General features: G+C 45.6%; 2 protein-coding genes across 2 annotated transcripts; both read right to left on the bottom strand.

Moving 5' to 3' along the window:
- Window positions 1-626: 626 nt before the first annotated feature.
- Window positions 627-5,648, bottom strand: LOC117562555 (cofilin-2-like; the record flags this gene model as incomplete). Its single annotated transcript, XM_034240406.1, is given in 2 exon segments — window positions 627-934; window positions 5,482-5,648. Coding segments are annotated over 2 exon segments (467 nt in total), but the record flags the coding sequence as incomplete, so codon positions are not given.
- Window positions 5,649-10,578: 4,930 nt separating this feature from the next.
- On the bottom strand, window positions 10,579-22,390 carry baz1a (bromodomain adjacent to zinc finger domain, 1A; the record flags this gene model as incomplete). The annotated part of the gene is made up of 7 exons (XM_034240405.1): window positions 10,579-12,343; window positions 13,716-13,803; window positions 17,549-17,739; window positions 18,643-18,860; window positions 20,442-20,588; window positions 20,674-20,873; window positions 22,272-22,390. Coding segments are annotated over 7 exons (1,208 nt in total), but the record flags the coding sequence as incomplete, so codon positions are not given.
- Window positions 22,391-22,504: the final 114 nt, after the last annotated feature.

The raw sequence follows: 22,504 nt of genomic DNA on the forward strand, positions 1-22,504 counted from the left end.
GTTATATGTATGTAGTATGTATGTTATATGTATGTTATATGTATGTAGTATGTATGTTATATGTATGTTTTATGTATGTTATATGTATGTAGTATGTATGTTATATGTATGTTATATGTATGTAGTATGTATGTTATATGTATGTAGTATGTATGTTATATGTATGTTATATGTATGTAGTATGTATGTAGTATGTATGTTTTATGTATGTTATATGTATGTAGTATGTATGTAGTATGTATGTTATATGTATGTTATATGTATGTTATATGTATGTTATATGTATGTTTTATGTATGTTATATGTATGTTATATGTATGTTATATGTATGTTATATGTATGTAGTATGTATGTTATATGTATGTTATATGTATGTTTATGTATGTTATATGTATGTTTATGTATGTTATATGTATGTTATATGTATGTTATATGTATGTTATATGTATGTAGTATGTATGTTATATGTATGTTTTATGTATGTTATATGTATGTTATATGTATGTTTTATGTATGTTTTATGTATGTTATATGTATGTTATATGTATGTTATATGTATGTTTATATGTATGTTATATGTATGTTTTATGTATGTAGTATGTTATATGTATGAATAGAGCAGTCACCAGAAGATGAAGACCAGGTCCTCCTTCTTGCTCTCCTTCGTCTCGTACGTGGCGTCGTACAGCCCGTACCGGCAGTCGTTGGGCGGCAGCAGTTTGACGAAGCATCCGTACGGGTCGTCCACGCTCTCCCCGATATCGCCCACCAGGATCTGCTTCCCCTCCTCCACAATGATCTTCTTCTTGTCTTCGCTCAGGCAGAACAGCACCGCCTTCTTCCTCTTCTTCACGTCTTCAGTTGACGAAGACTTCCTCACCTTCATGTCGTTGAACACCCGGATCACCTCGTCGTTCACGGTCACGCCTGACGCCTGCACACGAGATCAATATTCAGACATCAGCAATTCATCCAGGAAACATCTTGTATATATAAAACATGTTATGATCTATTGATCGGTTTGAGTCCTTATTATTGCTGAAATATGCGCATTTATACTCAATCTTACATCAGCAGTTCATTCCTTTCAGTCTTGTTATTGCTCAAATAAAAATCTTAATATATTAAATCTTGTATTATCTGTTCTCGGTTGAAGTCTGTTTTATTGCTGACCTCTACGGTAATGTGTTGCTCGGAGTTTAAGGACGGGTTCATTTCTTTACAAACCAGGAATAAAGTCTGAATAAAATGAGATGAGAAAGAGATGATGTAACATAAACTTTAATACTTTAATTCTGTACTCGAGTACAATGTGGTACTTTCTTTCACTTGTGAGTTGGTTAGTGTAACTGGAGCTTAGACAGTTGGTGTGTCTGTTAGTCCTTTATTTAGATAGGGCTCCAGTTAAATAGTAAGGGTTACGAGTAGGTTCATAGTGTAACTGTTCGTTAGTTAAAGTGTCTCTTAGTAAGTTAGTTTAACTTTTTAGTTAGAGTAACTGTTAGTTAGTTTGAGAGTGTTCTTGGCAGTTATATAGTGTTACTGTTGGTTAGTTAATCTGTTAACTTAGTTAGTTAGTTTGAGTTTCTCAGCCTGCAGGCCTTCAGACAGACAGGTTACAGACAGACAGGTTACAGACAGACGTTACAGACAGACAGGTTACAGACAGGCAGGTTACAGACAGACAGGTTACAGACAGACAGGTTACAGACAGGCAGGTTACAGACAGACAGGTTACAGACAGACAGGTTACAGACAGACAGGTTACAGACAGACAGGTTACAGACAGACAGGTTACAGACAGACAGGTTACAGACAGGCAGGTTACAGACAGACAGGTTACAGACAGACAGGTTACAGACAGACAGGTTACAGACAGACAGGTACAGACAGACAGGTTACAGACAGGCAGGTTACAGACAGACAGGTTACAGACAGACAGGTTACAGACAGACAGGTTACAGACAGACAGGTTACAGACAGACAGGTTTACAGACAGACAGGTTACAGGCAGGTTACAGACAGACAGGTTACAGACAGACAGGTTACAGACAGACAGGTTACAGACAGACAGGTTACAGACAGGCAGGTTACAGACAGACAGGTTACAGACAGACAGGTTACAGACAGACAGGTTACAGACAGGTTACAGACAGACAGGTTACAGACAGACAGGTTACAGACAGACAGGTTACAGACAGACAGGTGAGAGACAGACAGGTTACAGAGAGACAGACAGGTTACAGACAGACAGGTTACAGACAGGTTACAGGCAGGTTACAGACAGACAGGTTACAGGTTACAGACAGACAGGTTACAGACAGACAGGTTACAGACAGACAGGTTACAGACAGACAGGTGAGAGACAGACAGGTTACAGACAGGCAGGTTACAGACAGACAGGTTACAGACAGACAGGTTACAGACAGGCAGGTTACAGACAGACAGGTTACAGACAGGCAGGTTACAGACAGGCAGGTTACAGACAGACAGGTTACAGACAGACAGGTTTACAGACAGGCAGGTTACACAGGCAGGTTTAACAGACAGACAGGTTACAGACAGACAGGTTACAGACAGACAGGTTACAGAGAGACAGACAGGTTACAGACAGACAGGTGAGAGACAGGCAGGTTACAGACAGACAGGTTACAGACAGGCAGGTTACAGACAGGCAGGTTACAGACAGGCAGGTTACAGACAGACAGGTTACAGACAGGCAGGTTACAGACAGACAGGTTACAGACAGACAGGTTACAGAGAGACAGACAGGTTACAGACAGACAGGTTACAGACAGACAGGTTACAGACAGGCAGGTTACAGACAGACAGGTGAGAGACAGGCAGGTTACAGACAGGCAGGTTACAGACAGACAGGTTACAGACAGGCAGGTTACAGACAGGCAGGTTACAGACAGGTTACAGACAGACAGGTTACAGGTTACAGACAGACAGGTTACAGACAGGCAGGTTACAGACAGGCAGGTTACAGACAGACAGGTTACAGACAGACAGGTTACAGACAGACAGGTTACAGACAGACAGGTTACAGACAGACAGGTGACAGACAGGTTACAGACAGACAGGTTACAGACAGACAGGTTACAGACAGACAGGTTACAGACAGACAGGTTACAGACAGACAGGTTACAGACAGACAGGTTTCAGACAGACAGGTTACAGACAGACAGGTTACAGACAGGCAGGTTACAGACAGACAGGTTACAGACAGACAGGTTACAGACAGACAGGTTACAGACAGGCAGGTTACAGACAGACAGGTTACAGACAGACAGGTTACAGACAGACAGGTTACAGACAGACAGGTTACAGACAGACAGGTTACAGACAGACAGTTGACAGGTTACAGACAGTTGACAGGTTACAGACAGACAGGTTACAGACAGACAGGTTACAGACAGACAGGTTACAGACAGGCAGGTTACAGACAGGCAGGTTACAGACAGACAGGTTACAGACAGACAGTTGAGAGACAGACAGGTTACAGACAGGCAGTTGAGAGACAGACAGGTGAGAGACAGGCAGTTGAGAGACAGACAGGTTACAGACAGGCAGGTTACAGACAGGTTACAGACAGGCAGGTTACAGACAGACAGGTTACAGACAGACAGGTTACAGACAGACAGGTTACAGACAGACAGGTTTCAGACAGACAGGTTACAGACAGGCAGGTTACAGACAGGTTACAGACAGGCAGGTTACAGACAGACAGGTTACAGACAGACAGGTTACAGACAGACAGGTTTCAGACAGACAGGTTACAGACAGACAGGTTACAGACAGACAGGTTTCAGACAGACAGGTTACAGACAGACAGGTTACAGACAGGCAGGTTACAGACAGGCAGGTTACAGACAGGCAGGTTACAGACAGACAGGTTTCAGACAGACAGGTTACAGACAGACAGGTTACAGACAGGCAGGTTACAGACAGGCAGGTTACAGACAGGCAGGTTACAGACAGGCAGGTTACAGACAGGCAGGGTTACAGACAGACAGGTTACAGAACAGACAGGTTTACAGACAGGACAGTGGTTACAGGACAGACAGGTTACAGACAGGCAGGTTACAGACAGACAGGTTTCAGACAGACAGTGTTACAGACAGACAGGTTACAGACAGACAGGTTACAGACAGACAGGTTCACAGACCAGACCGGTTTCAGACAGACAGGTTACAGACAGACAGGTTACAGACAGGCAGGTTACAGACAGGCAGGTTACAGACAGGCAGGTTACAGACAGGCAGGTTACAGACAGGCAGGTTACAGACAGGCAGGTTACAGACAGACAGGTTACAGACAGACAGGTTACAGACAGACAGGTTACAGACAGACAGTTGACAGGTTACAGACAGGCAGGTTACAGACAGGCAGGTTACAGACAGACAGGTTACAGACAGACAGGTTACAGACAGGCAGGTTACAGACAGACAGGTTACAGACAGGTTACAGACAGACAGGTGACAGACAGGTTACAGACAGACAGGTTACAGACAGACAGGTTACAGACAGACAGGTTACAGACAGACAGGTTACAGACAGACAGTTGACAGGTTACAGACAGACAGGTTACAGACAGACAGGTTACAGACAGACAGGTTACAGACAGGCAGGTTACAGACAGGTTACAGACAGACAGGTGACAGACAGGTTACAGACAGACAGGTTACAGACAGACAGGTTACAGACAGACAGGTTACAGACAGACAGTTGACAGGTTACAGACAGACAGGTTACAGACAGACAGGTTACAGACAGACAGGTTACAGACAGACAGGTTACAGACAGACAGGTTACAGACAGACAGGTTACAGACAGACAGGTTACAGACAGGCAGGTTACAGACAGACAGGTTACAGACAGACAGTTGACAGGTTACAGACAGGCAGTTGAGAGACAGACAGGTTACAGACAGGCAGTTGAGAGACAGACAGGTTACAGACAGACAACATGACTCCGCAGTCTTTCTGTCTGTTAAACTCGGATTAAATACAGGTTTCTGAACCGGGTCAGACCCGGGTTATTTTTAGCGAGTGCTGCCGGTGCTCTGTCCCGGGCTGTGAGGCCTCTGAGCCCGCAGGAAACACCGGGGATGAGAGGTGTCTCCGGGCCGCGGCCTGCGGGCACAGAGGCTCCGCGGACCGTTACTTTAATAACACCGGGATATATCCCGTTACAACCCGCAGCATAACAACGGGTCACCAGGAGCCGTTACTTTATAATAATCATAGTTTAATAAACCCGGTTAAACAGCCGGTTTATCGGCAGCTAACGGAAGAATGCTACATCATGATATAGCTTAGCGCCATGTAGCATGGTGTAGCTAACGTCATGCTAACCCCATGCTAACGGAGCGGAGCCACATAACGGTCCTCCGGAGACTTTAGCCCCGCAAAGAGGCTCCCTGTCCAGGCCTCTAACAGAGAGAGGGACCGGGGGGAGAATCCGGGAGATCCTTACCATGTTGTCCCGGGGATAGACCTGCTGATGACCGTCAGAAAGGGGGAGGAAGAGGCGCTTCTGAGGGGAGAGAGGAGAGGGGAATGTGTCCGAGAGAGAGGGGGAGGAGAGAGAGGGGGGGGACTCGAACCAGCACCCGGTAAACCTGATCCACTTCATACAGCTTTTTAAAAATATTTTCAGAAATGTTTTAAAAATCTAGTGAAAACATTCTGGGATTCAATTCACATTTTAAAAAAAAGTTTAAAAAGGTCAACATCTGAATCAAATTGTGTCAAAAATATTTCCCAGAATTCTGAGATTTTCAGAGGAATTTTCCTTGTACGATGTGAGGGTCTAACTCAGGGATCACCAACTACATTTGTCCAAGGGCCAAAATGTATCCAAACAGACACTCTCGCGGGCCAGCGATTTGTATATAGCCTAGTCCACAATGCTAGTGGAGCACGCTCAGGTGCGGACCGCATAAAGCTTAGCAGACTCTTCACGCTAACGAAGCATCACTTCTAGGCAGGGTTGGGAGGGTTACTTTGTAAATGTAATCAGTTACTGAATACATGCTCTGAAAGTAATCAGAATACAGTTAGTAACGTATTCAGATTACTTTTAGAATACTTTTGGAATACTTTCTTTCCCCATAACAGATGGGTATGTTTGGGTGAACAGGAGACACGTATTTTACTGTTTAATGGCTTATCAAGAACTCAAACACAACATCTTGGTGTCATTCTGGACAGCTCTCTCATCTGCACCCCACATACAAAACATCACCCGGACTGCATTCTTTGTACTGCCTTAAAACTTTCCTTGGAATATGTTATGAATTGTAAGGTGTCCTTGGTGCTTTGAAAGGCGCCCCTAAATAGAATGAATTATCATTATTATTATTATCTGAAACGATGTAATAACTTTTTTAACGTTTTCCAGTCACTTGCCCCATGCATTCAGCAGCAGCAGGCCATTCACTTTGATTTGATCCCGTTATGAATGTCATCATTTCGACAATAAAGAAATGCTACATAAACGTTATCTTGCACATTTTATCCAACCATCTCAGTTTCTAACTTTCAATATATTTTAAAAGAGATCTCTCTCTCTCTGCGTGCGGGGGCGGGGCCTCACAGACACAGTTCTGCCGGTAATGAATATTACATTTTGTGAGGAAACTTTTCCACCAATAATTCCAATAAGTATTCCAAAATGTATTCACTTCAGGTTTACGAAAGTAACTGTAATCAGATTACTCGTTTTTCAAATGTAACGCCAGCTGAATACAGTTAGGGTGAGTTGCCCTAATGTGGGACACCTAAGCTCAAAGGGGTGTAGGTCTTCCGCAAACAAATGAGAGTCAATGAAACTACGGGTTAACACAAGCTGTGATGTCATGCGATCAAAATCACATGACTTCTCAAATATCCAATCACAGATGAGGGTGGAAAAACCTTTAAACAGGAAGTACCATGTGTGAAGACCACCCAATTGTCAATGACATAGCGTTTTGACAAATGTAATGTTAAGGTTTTAAATTTCGTATAAATAAAACAATCTTGCAAATTTTTATCAGGATGTGTTTATGATATGTTTGTTCATCAGAACATATTATAATATGGTGTAAATATACTCTATATTTTTTATTTCAATCAAATGTTCCATCGTCCCACTTTAGGAAACATGTTTCGCAAAGTGGGACAGTATGATTTGCCTAATGTGGGACAGGTCTAAAAGGGGCATGGATTGTGCAAGAGCAATGGTTATTTACAGGGCTTTAGTCTAATGCAGTATTTTAGATATTTAAGGTGAAGGGCAAATCATATTAAATAATTGGGGGTGGCTGCATCTCTGTTAAAATGGTATGACAAAGTCAGAGATAATGTTAGGGATTAATGTCTGAGTTTAAGAGATGGCAATTAATTTAAGCCCAAATATTCATAGTAATTTAATAAATCCTTCCAACACACATTGTAAAAAATAGCCTAAGTTAAGAAATCATTCCAATATGTGCTATAGGTCAGTAAAAAACAACAACACACAGTGTAAAAGGGGAGTGATTAGTCGAATATGCATAAATAAAAAAGAAAGAATGCAGACTAAGATAAAGATAGGAGAGAGGAGTTTATCAATGATGTGTTATTGGCTGTGAGCATATTCTAATGGTTTTTGGATTATTGAAATATATACAGTTCTGTTTCATATGAGTGTTGAGAGCTGTATCCATAAATCTCTTAATGTTGCCCTCAAAGTGCATCAGATTGATGCATTTAACTTCAATTTAAAGAAAAACATCTTCTGTTGTAAAAACAATAACATTATAAATAGTAACATAGCTGAACATGGTATTGCACATTTAGCTTTGAGTGTTACTGACCTGAGATGTTTTTATTACATGAATTAAGGTGACTGAGGCTTTTTAACATATACTTTTCAGTGTCCCACATTTTGCACAGAACTGTCCCACATTAGGAAAAGCAGATTGTCTGAGACAACTTGGCACTAAGAGTACTTATATGTCTACCATTTCTTTTATGAGTGTAATATCTGCATTTTCTCTTTTGGTTTGATTAGGACACATCCTGGGTATTTCACAATGGTACTTGATGTTGATTTATTGTATCGGCTTCATATCGCAAAATATTCCCGAAGTCTGAAATGCAAAAAATGTCCCACATTAGGGCAATTCACCCTACTTGATTTTTGTATTCTGATTACGTAACGCCGTTACATATATTCCGTTACAACCATACGTTACAACCCAACCCTGCTTCTAGGCTACTGTCCCACAGCTCCTGCCTCTCTGTTGGACTCTGTCGCAGCGGGGCTGCTGCTGTGCTGCGAAGCGCACAAAGCAGACTCTTCACAACTTAGGATCACTTCTTCTTCAAGGCAGGGAAGGTTTCGCAGTCTACTGTCCCGCAGCTGCTGCCTCTCTGTTGGACTCCGGTACTGCACCTTACTCACGAGACGTTGTAAAAAATAAATGGGTGTGGGGCGAACGCAGTAACGCCACAGTCACCCCCGTCGTGCGGGCCGGATGAGAATGTCTGGCGGGCCGGATGTGGCCCGCGGGCCGCCAGTTGGTGGTCACTGGTCTAAGGACAGAGGGTCTAAGGACAGAGGGTCCAAGGACAGAGGGTCTAAGGACAGAGGGTCTAAGGACAGAGGGTCCAAGGACAGAGGGTCTAAGGATAGAGGGTCTAAGGACAGAGGGTCTAAGGATAGAGGGTCCAAGGACAGAGGGTCTAAGGATAGAGGGTCTAAGGACAGAGGGTCTACGGACAGATGGTCTGAGCACAGAGGGTCTAAGGACAGAGGGTCTGAGCACAGAGGGTCTAAGGACAGAGGGTCTAAGGATAGAGGGTCTAAGGACAGAGGGTCTAAGGACAGAGGGTCCAAGGACAGAGGGTCCAAGGACAGAGGGTCTAAGGATAGAGGGTCTAAGGACAGAGGGTCTAAGGACAGAGGGTCTGAGCACAGAGGGTCTAAGGACAGAGGGTCTGAGCACAGAGGGTCTAAGGACAGAGGGTCGGGTCTAAGGACAGAGGGTCTGAGCACAGAGGGTCTAAGGACAGAGGGTCTGAGCACAGAGGGTCTAAGGACAGAGGGTCTGAGCACAGAGGGTCTAAGGACAGAGGGTCTGAGCACAGAGGGTCTAAGGACAGAGGGTCTGAGCACAGAGGGTCTAAGGACAGAGGGTCTGAGCACAGAGGGTCTAAGGACAGAGGGTCTGAGCACAGAGGGTCTAAGGACAGAGGGTCTGAGCACAGAGGGTCTAAGGACAGAGGGTCTGAGCACAGAGGGTCTAAGGACAGAGGGTCTGAGCACAGAGGGTCTAAGGACAGAGGGTCTGAGCACAGAGGGTCTAAGGACAGAGGGTCTGAGGACAGAGGGTCTAAGGACAGAGGGTCTAAGGGTAGAAGGTGTCGTTTTTCTCATACTGATATTCTGAACAATCTGTGCTGTTGTATTTGCTGTAAAGTGTCTCTACTCTTTCAGAATCAGATTTACAAATATTATATTTTGACCTTATTCGAAATATTCGGTTATTTTCAAAAGCTTTTTTAGTCTGATGCTTCGATTCATTTTAAACAGACCGTTCAACAAAAGGATACCCAACATCTAAATATTGGATTGTTCTTTCTTAGTAAGATCCCATGTTCATTACAATGGTGGTCTTACCTTGACTTGAAGATGAAGTCCATGCTATCCTTCTGGACAACAATCTCTATTACTGTTTTGTAAAAGTCCTCCTTATCTTCCTCTAGTTTCAAAAGTCTAGTTTGTTTGCGTCTACAGTCTCTGCGTAGAATAACAGTAGCAACAAGGACCTGTGGGCTCACGTGCGCCCCCTTCAGTGCGGCAGAGGTTATGGCTGCCTCCCCTGGTGCTTTTTTCATTGCCGTTGTACGATGAGATCAGCGAGCCTAAATATCATATATACGTGAAATAAGTTATTTAGAGACTATGGATGGCGAGGATAAATGTAATAAAGGGATCTACAAACATTACATTGGTGACCTACAGTGAGATGGTGCAGGCATGCGCTTAGGGCCCGCTTTCCAGCCAGTTACTGTGGGCTTACGAGAGGCAGAGCTCGTCCCTGCCTCACTTCTTCTCATCGCTACCCGTAGTTGTAGCGGAGCTCGGCAAATTTGCTGATTTTGACTATAAAAAGCGATTGGAATCAAACATTAATAACATTTACAAAACAGATCAGTGGAGACATTTTATTATTATTACTATTTCGTTTTTCTTTAGTTGTTTTTCCGTTACATTGGAGTATGACAGGTGAGGCTCTACCTCCCCTGACTGCACGTCGCTGATGTACAGCACTTTGGCTCGACCAAAAATCTTTATAAATGTGCTACATAAATAAAACTTGATTTGAAAAACTTGAATTGCTATGAGGAGGAGGGGAAGGCTTACTATTGGCTCTTCAAAAAAATGTAAAAATACCAACCAATCAGGAGACAGGAAGTTGTCTTCATCCCGCCTGCTTCCCATCCCACAGATTACTCTTACAGGTACATGTACACACAGGTACAGGTGAGCACTAACTTTAAATACTGCAACACTTTATAACTCTTCGAGCACGCAGAGACAGCTGGTTATAACACTTTATTTATTATTTCAGAACAAACACCATCAGGAAGATCCTACCAGTCATAAAGACAATGAAGGCAGAACTAAATAAATATGCAGCGCTCCAGTGTAGTGTACAGCTGACCTCCACACACACACACACACACACACACACACAATCTCTCTCCCTCTCTCTCACACACACACACACACACACACACACACCACTGACTGAGCTGCAGCAGTCACACTAACACCACAGAAGAAGAACGCATCAAACAAAGGAACACTCTAAAGCAGGTAAACGTTGCAGTAGTCCAACAAAAACTACAAATCCCAGAAGCCTCAGGCTGCCTCTTAAAGGGACAGCGCCACATTTTATTATCTGATCTCGTCACTTCAACTCATTGCATGTCTGCCTTTATGCTAAACTAAACTAAGACTACTCTGTGGCACCGAATCCAAGAGGATGAATTATCGTTAATCCATCTTTAGATTCATGATGTATCGCCCCTTTCTAAATGTGGGACTGTCCCTTTAAGGCTAACGACACTTTCAATTGGCCAGTATTTCTGCTCTCTTACTGAACACACGTTTAATTCAGCCGGAAAATCAGTCAAAACTATTTACATTCAAATCAAATACATGTTTTTGTCCCTGAGCGAAAACTAACGGCCGGATGGGAGTTTAGATGAACCACTCTACCTGTCTGCCTCTACCTGTCTGTCTCTACCTGTCTGTCTCTACCTGTCTGTCTCTACCTGTCTGTCTCTACCTGTCTGCCTCTACCTGTCTGCCTCTACCTGTCTGCCTCTACCTGTCTGTCTCTACCTGTCTGTCTCTAATGTCCTACAGGAATGTCTTTAAACTCTGACCCAGTAAATATAAAAATGCCCTGAACGTCAGCAGGTCGAGGAAATCTACTCAACTTCTCTAGGGTTTCACAAACTCACAGTGGAAGGGTTGTTTATAACAGTGAGGGTCATGTGATCAGGTGAGAGGGGTCTCAGGTGAGCTTCAAACAAAACAAGCTCAGACTCATCATGAAAGGGATATTTCAGGGAGTATGAGACGGTTCCCCAGCCAGTGTTTCACCTGCAGCAGGTCTAAAGACACCTGGGTCCATTCATAACGACTCGGTGCACAGGTGCTCATCCTCTACAGGTGTTCTTCCTCTACAGGTGAGTTTAGTCTTGAGTTATTGAGAGACTTGGTGTTTTAAACAGACAGCTTGGGTTCACAGAGGTCTCACACTGACAGGTGGAGGTATGACAGGTGTGTTTTATGAATGGAGTCAGGTGTCCCTTACAGAACAGGTAACTTATTTTAAGTCTTTAAGTCTCTTCTAAATAATACTTTTCTCAGAAAGCGTATCCAGATTTTAGAAGTGTATTTTCCCCTTAAAGGAATTTAATCATTCACTTTGAGCTAAGGTTTAAACGTGTTAATATAAAGGTTATTAAAGTAGCAGCTAAAACACTGACTGTGGAGAAGCCCCGCCCACTCATCATCCCTTTGATTGTCAGCTGGTTCAGACGGGGTCAGGAGGACCAATCAGCAGAGAGGACGGCGGTGAGGTCACAGGTCACTGTCGGGAGCGCTTCGCGGGGGGGGGCGGGGCTGCGCTCTGATTGGCCGAGCCTGCTGCGCTCGGATAGGCCGAGCCTGCTGAGCTCGGCGTGGAAGAAGAGCTGCAGACGAGTTCCTGCCTTCGCCTCGTTAGTGTGGCGAGGGTTATACTGCAGGCAGTTAGAGAACATCAGCTCCATGTCCGTCACAAACTCACCTGGAGGGAGGAGGGGAAGTTACAGGTAAATAACAAGTAGTTTCATTTTTAAATGTAGAAACGAAACAACATTTGGTTTTCAATGTTTGACGATCACTTCACAAGCTCTAAAAAGTCAATTATAAAAACTGGAGACGACCATCTAGCCGCAGACAAAAGCAACAGATGTTCTGGGTCACCTGAACACACCATACACACACCTGAACACAGCATCATACACACACCTGAACTCAGCATCATACACACACCTGAACTCAGCATCATACACACACCTGAACTCAGCATCATACACACACCTGAACACACAACTGTACACACCTTACACACACCTGAACACACCATACACACACACAACTGGACACACCTGAACACAACTGTACGCACCTGAACACACCTGGAAACACACCATACACACCTGGAAACACCATACACACCTGGAAACACCATACACACCTGCAAACACCTGAACACACCTGGAAACACCATACACACCTGAACACACCTGGAAACACACCATACACACCTGGAAACACCATACACACCTGGAAACACCTGAACACACCTGGAAACACCATACACACCTGGAAACACCATACACACCTGGAAACACCTGAACACACCTGGAAACACCATACACACCTGGAAACACCTGAACACACCTGGAAACACCATACACACCTGAACACACCTGGAAACACCATACACACCTGAACACACCTGGAAACACCATACACACCTGGAAACACCATACACACCTGGAAACACCATACACACCTGAACACACCTGGAAACACCATACACACCTGAACACACCTGGAAACACCATACACACCTGGAAACACCATACACACCTGGAAATACCATACACACCTGCAAACACCTGAACACACCTGGAAACACCATACACACCTGGAAACACCATACACACCTGGAAACACCTGAACACACCTGGAAACACCTGAACACACCTGGAAACACCATACACACCTGGAAACACCATACACACCTGAACACACCTGGAAACACCTGAACACACCTGGAAACACCTGAACACACCATACACACCTGGAAACACCTGAACACACCTGGAAACACACCATACACACCTGGAAACACCTGAACACACCTGGAAACACCTGAACACACCTGGAAACACCATACACACCTGGAAACACCATACACACCTGAACACACCTGGAGTGTCAGCATTAACCTTTCCTGATGCGTCCAGGTACCTGAAGACACTTCATCAAACAGCTCAACATGTGTCCCCTGAACTACATCAGGACAGAACATGTGGCTCTGATCACAGGTGTGTTAAACATCTTCCAGGTGACTCTGGGTAGGAAGGAAAGTGTGTGTGTGTCCTCACCTGCAGTCTGGTATTCACAGGTGTTGACTTTCTCTCTGATGGTGCTGAGAGCAATCGGTGATTTCACAATGTCATAGTAGTCAGGGACCTGCAGAGAGACAGACAGGTGGGTTACAGAGAGACAGGTGAGTTACAGAGAGACAGGTGAGTTACAGAGAGACAGGTGAGTTACAGAGAGACAGACAGGTGAGTTACAGACAGACAGGTGAGTTACAGACAGACAGATGAGTTACAGACAGACAGGTGAGTTACAGAGAGACAGGTGAGTTACAGAGAGATAGGTGAGTTACAGAGAGACAGACAGGTGAGTTACAGAGAGACAGACAGGTGAGTTACAGACAGACAGGTGAGTTACAGACAGACAGGTGAGTTACAGAGAGACAGGTGAGTTACAGAGAGATAGGTGAGTTACAGAGAGACAGACAGGTGAGTTACAGAGAGACAGACAGGTGAGTTACAGACAGACAGGTGAGTTACAGAGAGACAGGTGAGTTATAGAGAGACAGGTGAGTTACAGAGAGATAGGTGAGTTACAGAGAGACAGACAGGTGAGTTACAGAGAGACAGGTGGGTTACAGAGAGACAGACAGGTGAGTTACAGAGAGACAGGTGGGTTACAGAGAGACAGACAGGTGAGTTACAGAGAGACAGGTGAGTTACAGAGAGACAGGTGAGTTACAGAGAGACAGGTGAGTTACAGAGAGACAGACAGGTGAGTTACAGACAGACAGGTGAGTTATAGAGAGACAGGTGAGTTACAGAGAGATAGGTGAGTTACAGAGAGACAGGTGAGTTACAGAGAGACAGACAGGTGAGTTACAGACAGACAGGTGAGTTATAGAGAGACAGGTGAGTTACAGAGAGATAGGTGAGTTACAGAGAGACAGACAGGTGAGTTACAGAGAGACAGGTGGGTTACAGAGAGACAGACAGGTGAGTTACAGAGAGACAGGTGGGTTACAGAGAGACAGACAGGTGAGTTACAGAGAGACAGGTGAGTTACAGAGAGACAGGTGAGTTACAGAGAGACAGGTGAGTTACAGAGAGACAGACAGGTGAGTTACAGAGAGACAGGTGAGTTACAGAGAGACAGGTGAGTTACAGAGAGACAGGTGAGTTACAGAGAGACAGGTGAGTTACAGAGAGACAGGTGAGTTACAGAGAGACAGACAGGTGAGTTACAGACAGACAGACAGGTGAGTTACAGACAGACAGGTGAGTTACAGAGAGACAGGTGAGTTACAGAGAGACAGACAGGTGAGTTACAGACAGACAGGTGAGTTACAGACAGACAGGTGAGTTACAGACAGACAGGTGAGTTACAGAGAGACAGGTGAGTTACAGAGAGATAGGTGAGTTACAGAGAGACAGACAGGTGAGTTACAGAGAGACAGACAGGTGAGTTACAGAGAGACAGACAGGTGAGTTACAGACAGACAGGTGAGTTACAGAGAGACAGGTGAGTTACAGAGAGATAGGTGAGTTACAGAGAGACAGACAGGTGAGTTACAGAGAGACAGACAGGTGAGTTACAGAGAGACAGGTGAGTTATAGAGAGACAGGTGAGTTACAGAGAGATAGGTGAGTTACAGAGAGACAGACAGGTGAGTTACAGAGAGACAGGTGGGTTACAGAGAGACAGACAGGTGAGTTACAGAGAGACAGGTGGGTTACAGAGAGACAGACAGGTGAGTTACAGAGAGACAGGTGAGTTACAGAGAGACAGGTGAGTTACAGAGAGACAGGTGAGTTACAGAGAGACAGACAGGTGAGTTACAGACAGACAGGTGAGTTATAGAGAGACAGGTGAGTTACAGAGAGATAGGTGAGTTACAGAGAGACAGACAGGTGAGTTACAGAGAGACAGGTGGGTTACAGAGAGACAGACAGGTGAGTTACAGAGAGACAGGTGAGTTACAGAGAGACAGGTGAGTTACAGAGAGACAGGTGGGTTACAGAGAGACAGACAGGTGAGTTACAGAGAGACAGGTGAGTTACAGAGAGACAGGTGAGTTACAGAGAGACAGGTGAGTTACAGAGAGACAGACAGGTGAGTTACAGAGAGACAGGTGAGTTACAGAGAGACAGGTGAGTTACAGAGAGACAGGTGAGTTACAGAGAGACAGGTGAGTTACAGAGAGACAGACAGGTGAGTTACAGACAGACAGGTGAGTTACAGACAGACAGGTGAGTTACAGAGAGACAGCTGAGTTACAGAGAGACAGGTGAGTTACAGAGAGACAGGTGAGTTACAGAGAGACAGACAGGTGAGTTACAGAGAGACAGGTGGGTTACAGAGAGACAGGTGAGTTACAGAGAGACAAGTGAGTTACAGAGAGACAGGTGAGTTACAGACAGACAGGTGGGTTACAGACAGACAGGTGAGTTACAGACAGACAGGTGAGTTACAGACAGACAGGTGAGTTACAGAGAGACAGGTGAGTTACAGAGAGACAGGTGGGTTACAGAGAGACAGGTGAGTTACAGACAGACAGGTGAGTTACAGACAGACAGGTGAGTTACAGAGAGACAGGGTGAGTTACAGAGAGATAGGTGAGTTACAGAGAGACAGACAGGTGAGTTACAGAGAGACAGGTGAGTTACAGAGAGACAGACAGGTGAGTTACAGAGAGACAGGTGGGTTACAGAGAGACAGACAGGTGAGTTACAGAGAGACAGGTGAGTTACAGAGAGACAGGTGAGTTACAGAGAGACAGGTGAGTTACAGAGAGACAGGCGAGTTACAGAGAGACAGGTGAGTTACAGAGAGACAGACAGGTGAGTTACAGAGAGACAGGTGAGTTACAGAGAGACAGGTGAGTTACAGAGAGACAGGTGGGTTACAGAGAGACAGACAGGTGAGTTACAGAGACAGGTGAGTTACAGAGAGACAGGTGAGTTACAGAGAGACAGGTGAGTTACAGAGAGACAGGCGAGTTACAGAGAGACAGGTGAGTTACAGAGAGACAGGTGAGTTACAGAGAGACAGGTGAGTTACAGAGAGACAGACAGGTGAGTTACAGAGAGACAGGTGAGTTACAGAGAGACAGACAGGTGAGTTACAGAGAGACAGGTGAGTTACAGAGAGACAGGTGAGTTACAGAGAGACAGGTGAGTGCCAGAGAGACAGGTGAGTGCCAGAGAGACAGGTGAGTGCCAGAGAGACAGGTGAGTGCCAGAGAGACAGACAGGTGAGTGCCAGAGAGACAGACAGGTGAGTTACAGAGAGACAGGTGAGTTACAGAGAGACAGGTGAGTTACAGAGAGACAGGTGAGTTACAGACAGACAGGTGAGTTACAGAGAGACAGGTAGGAATGGAAAAAAACGATACAAAGCCGATCCCAAAATTCTGAAAATCAGTACTGGTGCTCGGCACTGAAAGTGTGTGTGTGTGTGTGTGTGAGAGAGTGAGAGAGAAAGAGAGAGTGTGTGTGTGTGTGAGAGAGATAAAGAGAGAGTGTGTGTGTGTGTGTGAGAGAGTGAGAGAGAAAGAGAGAGTGTGTGTGTGAGAGAGAGAGAAAGAGAGAGTGTGTGTGTGTGTGTGTGTGTGAGAGAGAGAAAGAGAGAGTGTGTGTGTGTGTGTGTGTGTGTGTGGTGTGTGTGTGTGTGTGAGAGAGAGAGAGAGAGTGTGTGTGTGAGAGAGAGAGAAAGAGAGAGTGTGTGTGTGTGTGTGAGAGAGAGAAAGAGAGAGTGTGTGTGAGAGAGTGAGAAAGAGAGAGTGTGTGTGTGAGAGAGAGAGTGAGAGAGAGAGAGTGTGTGTGTGTGTGTGAGAGAGAGAAAGAGAGAGTGTGTGTGTGTGTGTGTGTGTGTGTGTGTGTGTGTGTGTGTGTACCTGTGTCCTGGACACCAGCTTGATGAAGGGCCAGCTGTCATCATGTCTCACCAGCTCCACCACCAGCTGCTCACAGGCTGACAGCTCGTGGACCCCATGGTTCCTGCCAGAGGAACGACGTGAGGAAGAGGAAGAGGAGGAGGAGGAGGAGGGGGGGAGGACGGGGCGTGGGGGGAGGGGAAGAGCCACATCTGGGTGGGGGGAGGGAGAGAATGTCAGGTAAGGAGGATCACTTCCTTCTTTGGTGTTATCTAATAATAATACATGTCCTCATATAGCACACTTTAAAAACAACGTCATCTCAAGGTGCTATGAGGAGAAAATACAATAAAGTATTATCTGTTCACTGATTGGATGTTTACCTGTCTGCAGGCGCTATCTAATTGGCTGTTTACCTGTGTTCAGGTGTGATCTGATTGGCTGTGTTCAGGTGTTATCTGATTGGTTGTTTACCTGTCTACAGGTGTGATCTGATTGGCTGTTTACCTGTCTACAGGTGTGATCTGGTTGGCTGTTTACCTGTCTACAGGTGTGATCTGGTTGGCTGTTTACCTGTCTACATGTGTTCTCTGATTGGCTGTTTACCTGTCTACAGGTGTTATCTGATTGGTTGTTTACCTGTCTACAGGTGTGATCTGATTGGCTGTTTACCTGTCTACAGGTGTGATCTGGTTGGCTGTTTACCTGTGTTCAGGTGTTCTCTGATTGGCTGTTTACCTGTCTGCAGGTGCTATTTAATTGGTTGTTTACCTGTGTTCAGGTGTTCTCTGATTGGCTGTTTACCTGTCTGCAGGTGCTATTTAATTGGTTGTTTACCTGTCTGCAGGTGCTATCTAATTGGCTGTTTACCTGTCTACAGGTGTCTGATTGGCTGTTTACCTGCCTACAGGTGTTCTCTGATTGGCTGTTTACCTGTGTTCAGGTGTTATCTGATTGGCTGTGTTCAGGTGTTATCTGATTGGCTGTGTTCAGGCGTTATCTGATTGGTTGTTTACCTGTGTTCAGGTGTGATCTGATTGGTTATTTACTTGTCTACAGGTGCGATCTGATTGGTTGTTTACTTGTCTACAAGTGTGATCTGATTGGTTGTTTACCTGTGGCTGGTCTCTTTCGGGCCTCGCTCTGACCAGGTGAGTTTTTTTTGGTCGTGGTCGTAGCTAGGATCTCGAGGCTCAGACGGGCGCTGACGCGACTCCCTGAGCGGGGCGGAGCTTTACCTGCAGGGGGCGTGGCCTTCCCCTTGTGTGGTGTGGCCTTCCCCTTGTGTGGCGTGGCCTTCCCCTTGGGGGGCGTGGCCTTCTTTCCTGAGGACCTGTGATTGGATAGAGCCAGGGTTATTATCGTTAACTGAAACCAAAACTAAAATAGGCTTTAAAGCAGGGGTGCCCAACCTTTTTTGAACCGAGAGCTACTTTTAAAGTTGCCAGTCTGCCGAGATCTGCCAGTCCAAATAGAGAGGCCATTACTGACAGCCTCCTACCAGGTAAATACACACTTCTACTTGTATAAAACTGACCTTTATACGATTAATACTTCATAAAATACTGCAGATCCTTTATCTTACCTCTTTCTAATCTACACAAGTATTTAACTGAAGCTACACAACAGTGTTGTTGATACAGAGTTGGAGTTTATTCACACGTCACTACAGTGGGTCATGTTTTCAAGAAGCATTGAACAGTGCTGCCACATATGACTCAGGAAGAAAGAAAAGACTCTGAACCCTTTCTTTGCCATTATATAAAAATAGTGTTGCTACAAAAGCATAAATGAGGCTTTCTGATAAGACGACTCTGATCTGAAGCTGCTCAGGAATCTGCTGCCAACGTGCAATAAAAAGACAACATTAATCAAACACTTTTTTTGTTGCATTTTAGTCGAGTATAAAAAGAAATGCCTTTAAAATAGGATGCAAGCAACACTAGCTTCTTAACCTGAACTGATAATAGACTATAATCAATTTAAGTTTGCATTCTTATACCATTTTGTACAATAATTATAATGAATAAGTTCAAACAAACTAAAACTTACAGCTGATTAATAACGGTATCTAACTTGAGTTTTTATTATATCAAAAACCTGTTGAAATGCTTCTGTTATTTTTACTGTCCCCCCAAAGCGCGTCGGCAGCCTCCAGGAATGCTTCTTTCACAACTTCGCCGTCTTTGAAAGACTTCATGTGTTTCTCCAGAACGTGACTGACACGATAAGATGCTCTGGTAGCAGCCTTGCTCTTGTTGTTGGGCCTGGTGGAAATGGACTGCTGTGCATTTAGCTGTCCTTTCAGGCCCCTCCCCTTTGGGAGCGTAGGGCAGAATCAGGAGGGAGTTCCGTCTCGTAGCGTTTGTGCACTGTTTTGAAATGCCGCTCCTAAATGACCCTTCTTCGATAAAGCCACGCCCGCATTACATATGAGACAGATGGACTTTGAATTGGAATAGATACACAAATAATCATCCTCCCACTCGGAGTGGAAACTATATATTTTGGGCTTTTTTGCTTCTGCCATAATTGCGGTCTTGTGTGTGTGCGGACTGTCACTCCTGTTGCCACGGACAACGTCAGCGAAATAGTGCCCACTGCCCACCAGCCACGCCCCCACACATGGGGTCACGTCGGCCAATCACAAAGCTTTGATGCGTTCAAGTGCATTATTCTGGCACAGGAAGATTATGTTACAGGACATTAACGATAAAACAGAATATTGTTGTTCTATTTTTAGACACATCTTGCGATCGACCGGTTGGGCACCCCTGCTCTAAAGGATAGACTCAGCTCAGATAAATTATTAACAACTCAACCTGAGTTCTGTTTGTAGCTACAGACGTCTAGGAAATATATCTGGCTACAAGAAAAACTTTTATATTTTGATCGAGTTTCAGTAGATACTGACTTTGAGGCAGAGGAGTTTTTCCCTGATGAAGAGGTGGTGTTTTTGGGCGTGGTCTGTTGACCTTTGGGCGTGGCCTGTTGGCTCCTCCCTCTCGGGGGCAGGGTCTGTTGGCTCCTCCCTCTTGGGGGCGGGGGCTGGCTCTTCTTGCTGCAGAGATTACGGGATGTTCATATTAATATAGAGATATATATATATCTTTGATTAGAGATGAGGGTAAAGTATTCTCACTCACCTCACAACGACTTCTTCCTCCTCCTCCTCCTCCTCTTCTTCCGACTCCTCCTCTTCCTCTTCTGACTCCTCCTCCTCCTCTTCTTCACCCTCCCCCTCTTCCTCCTCCTCATCGATGGAGGATCTCTGACGGGACGGCAGGCGGCTCGATCTTTGTTTGGGTCGACAGTCCGGACAGAACCAGTCTCCTCCAGGAACAAACTGAGACAACATGTGAACTGTTAGCTCGATGCTATAAAGCTACACAACAACAACAACAACAACAATAGGGTTTAGTGTGTGTGTGTGTGTGTGTGTACCTTCAGCTTGGGTCTCAGGCAGTGTGTGTGTACCTTCAGCTTGGGTCTCAGGCAGTGTGTGTGTGTGTGTGTGTGTACCTTCAGCTTGGGTCTCAGGCAGTGTGTGTGTGTGTGTACCTTCAGCTTGGGTCTCAGGCAGTGTGTGTGTACCTTCAGCTTGGGTCTCAGGCAGTGTGTGTGTGTGTGTGTGTGTGTACCTTCAGCTTGGGTCTCAGGCAGTGTGTGTGTGTGTGTACCTTCAGCTTGGGTCTCAGGCAGTGTGTGTGTGTACCTTCAGCTTGGGTCTCAGGCAGTGTGTGTGTGTGTGTATACCTTTAGCTTGGGTCTCAGGCAGTGTGTGTGTGTGTGTACCTTCAGCTTGGGTCTCAGGCAGTGTGTGTGTGTGTGTACCTTCAGCTTGGGTCTCAGGCAGTGTGTGTGTGTGTGTACCTTCAGCTTGGGTCTCAGGCAGTGTGTGTGTACCTTCAGCTTGGGTCTCAGACAGTGTGTGTGTGTGTGTGTGTGTACCTTCAGCTTGGGTCTCAGGCAGTGTGTGTGTGTGTGTGTGTGTACCTTCAGCTTGGGTCTCAGGCAGTGTGTGTGTGTGTGTGTGTGTGTGTGTGTACCTTCAGCTTGGGTCTCAGGCAGTGTGTGTGTGTGTGTGTGTGTACCTTCAGCTTGGGTCTCAGGCAGTGTGTGTGTGTGTGTGTGTGTGTACCTTCAGCTTGGGTCTCAGGCAGGTGTGTGTGTGTGTGTGTGTGTGTACCTTCAGCTTGGGTCTCAGGCAGTGTGTGTGTGTGTGTACCTTCAGCTTGGGTCTCAGGCAGTGTGTGTGTGTGTGTGTGTGTGTACCTTCAGCTTGGGTCTCAGGCAGTGTGTGTGGTGTTGTGTGTGTGTGTACCTTCAGCTTGGGTCTCAGGCAGTGTGTGGTGTGGTGGTGTACCTTCAGCTTGGGTCTCAGGCAGTGTGTGTGTGTGTGTACCTTCAGCTTGGGTCTCAGGCAGTGTGTGTGTACCTTCAGCTTGGGTCTCAGGCAGTGTGTGTGTGTACCTTCAGCTTGGGTCTCAGGCATTGTGTGTGTGTGTACCTTCAGCTTGGGTCTCAGGCATCGTGTGTGTACCTTCAGCTGGTGCTCAGGCAGTGTGTGTGGGTACCTTCAGCTTGGGTCTCAGGCATGGTGTGTGGTGTACCTTCAGCTTGGGTCTCAGGCAGTGTGTGTGGTGTGTGTGTGTGTGTGTGTGTACCTTCAGCTTGGGTCTCAGGCAGTGTGTGTGTGTACCTTCAGCTTGGGTCTCAGGCAGTGTGTGTGTGTGTGGTGTACCTTCAGCTTGGGTCTCAGGCAGTGTGTGGTGGGTACCTTCAGCTTGGGTCTCAGGCAGTGTTTGTGTGTGTGTACTTCAGCTTGGGTCTCAGGCAGTGTGTGGTGTGTGTAGCCTTCAGCTTGGGTCTCAGGCAGTGTGTGGTGTGTGTACCTTCAGCTTGGGGTCTCAGGGCAGTGTGTGTGTGTACCTTCAGCTTGGGGTCTCAGGCAGTGTGTGTGTGTGTGTACCTTCA

This window comes from Gymnodraco acuticeps, unplaced genomic scaffold, assembly GCF_902827175.1.
Source record: "Gymnodraco acuticeps unplaced genomic scaffold, fGymAcu1.1, whole genome shotgun sequence".
NCBI lineage: Eukaryota > Metazoa > Chordata > Actinopteri > Perciformes > Bathydraconidae > Gymnodraco > Gymnodraco acuticeps.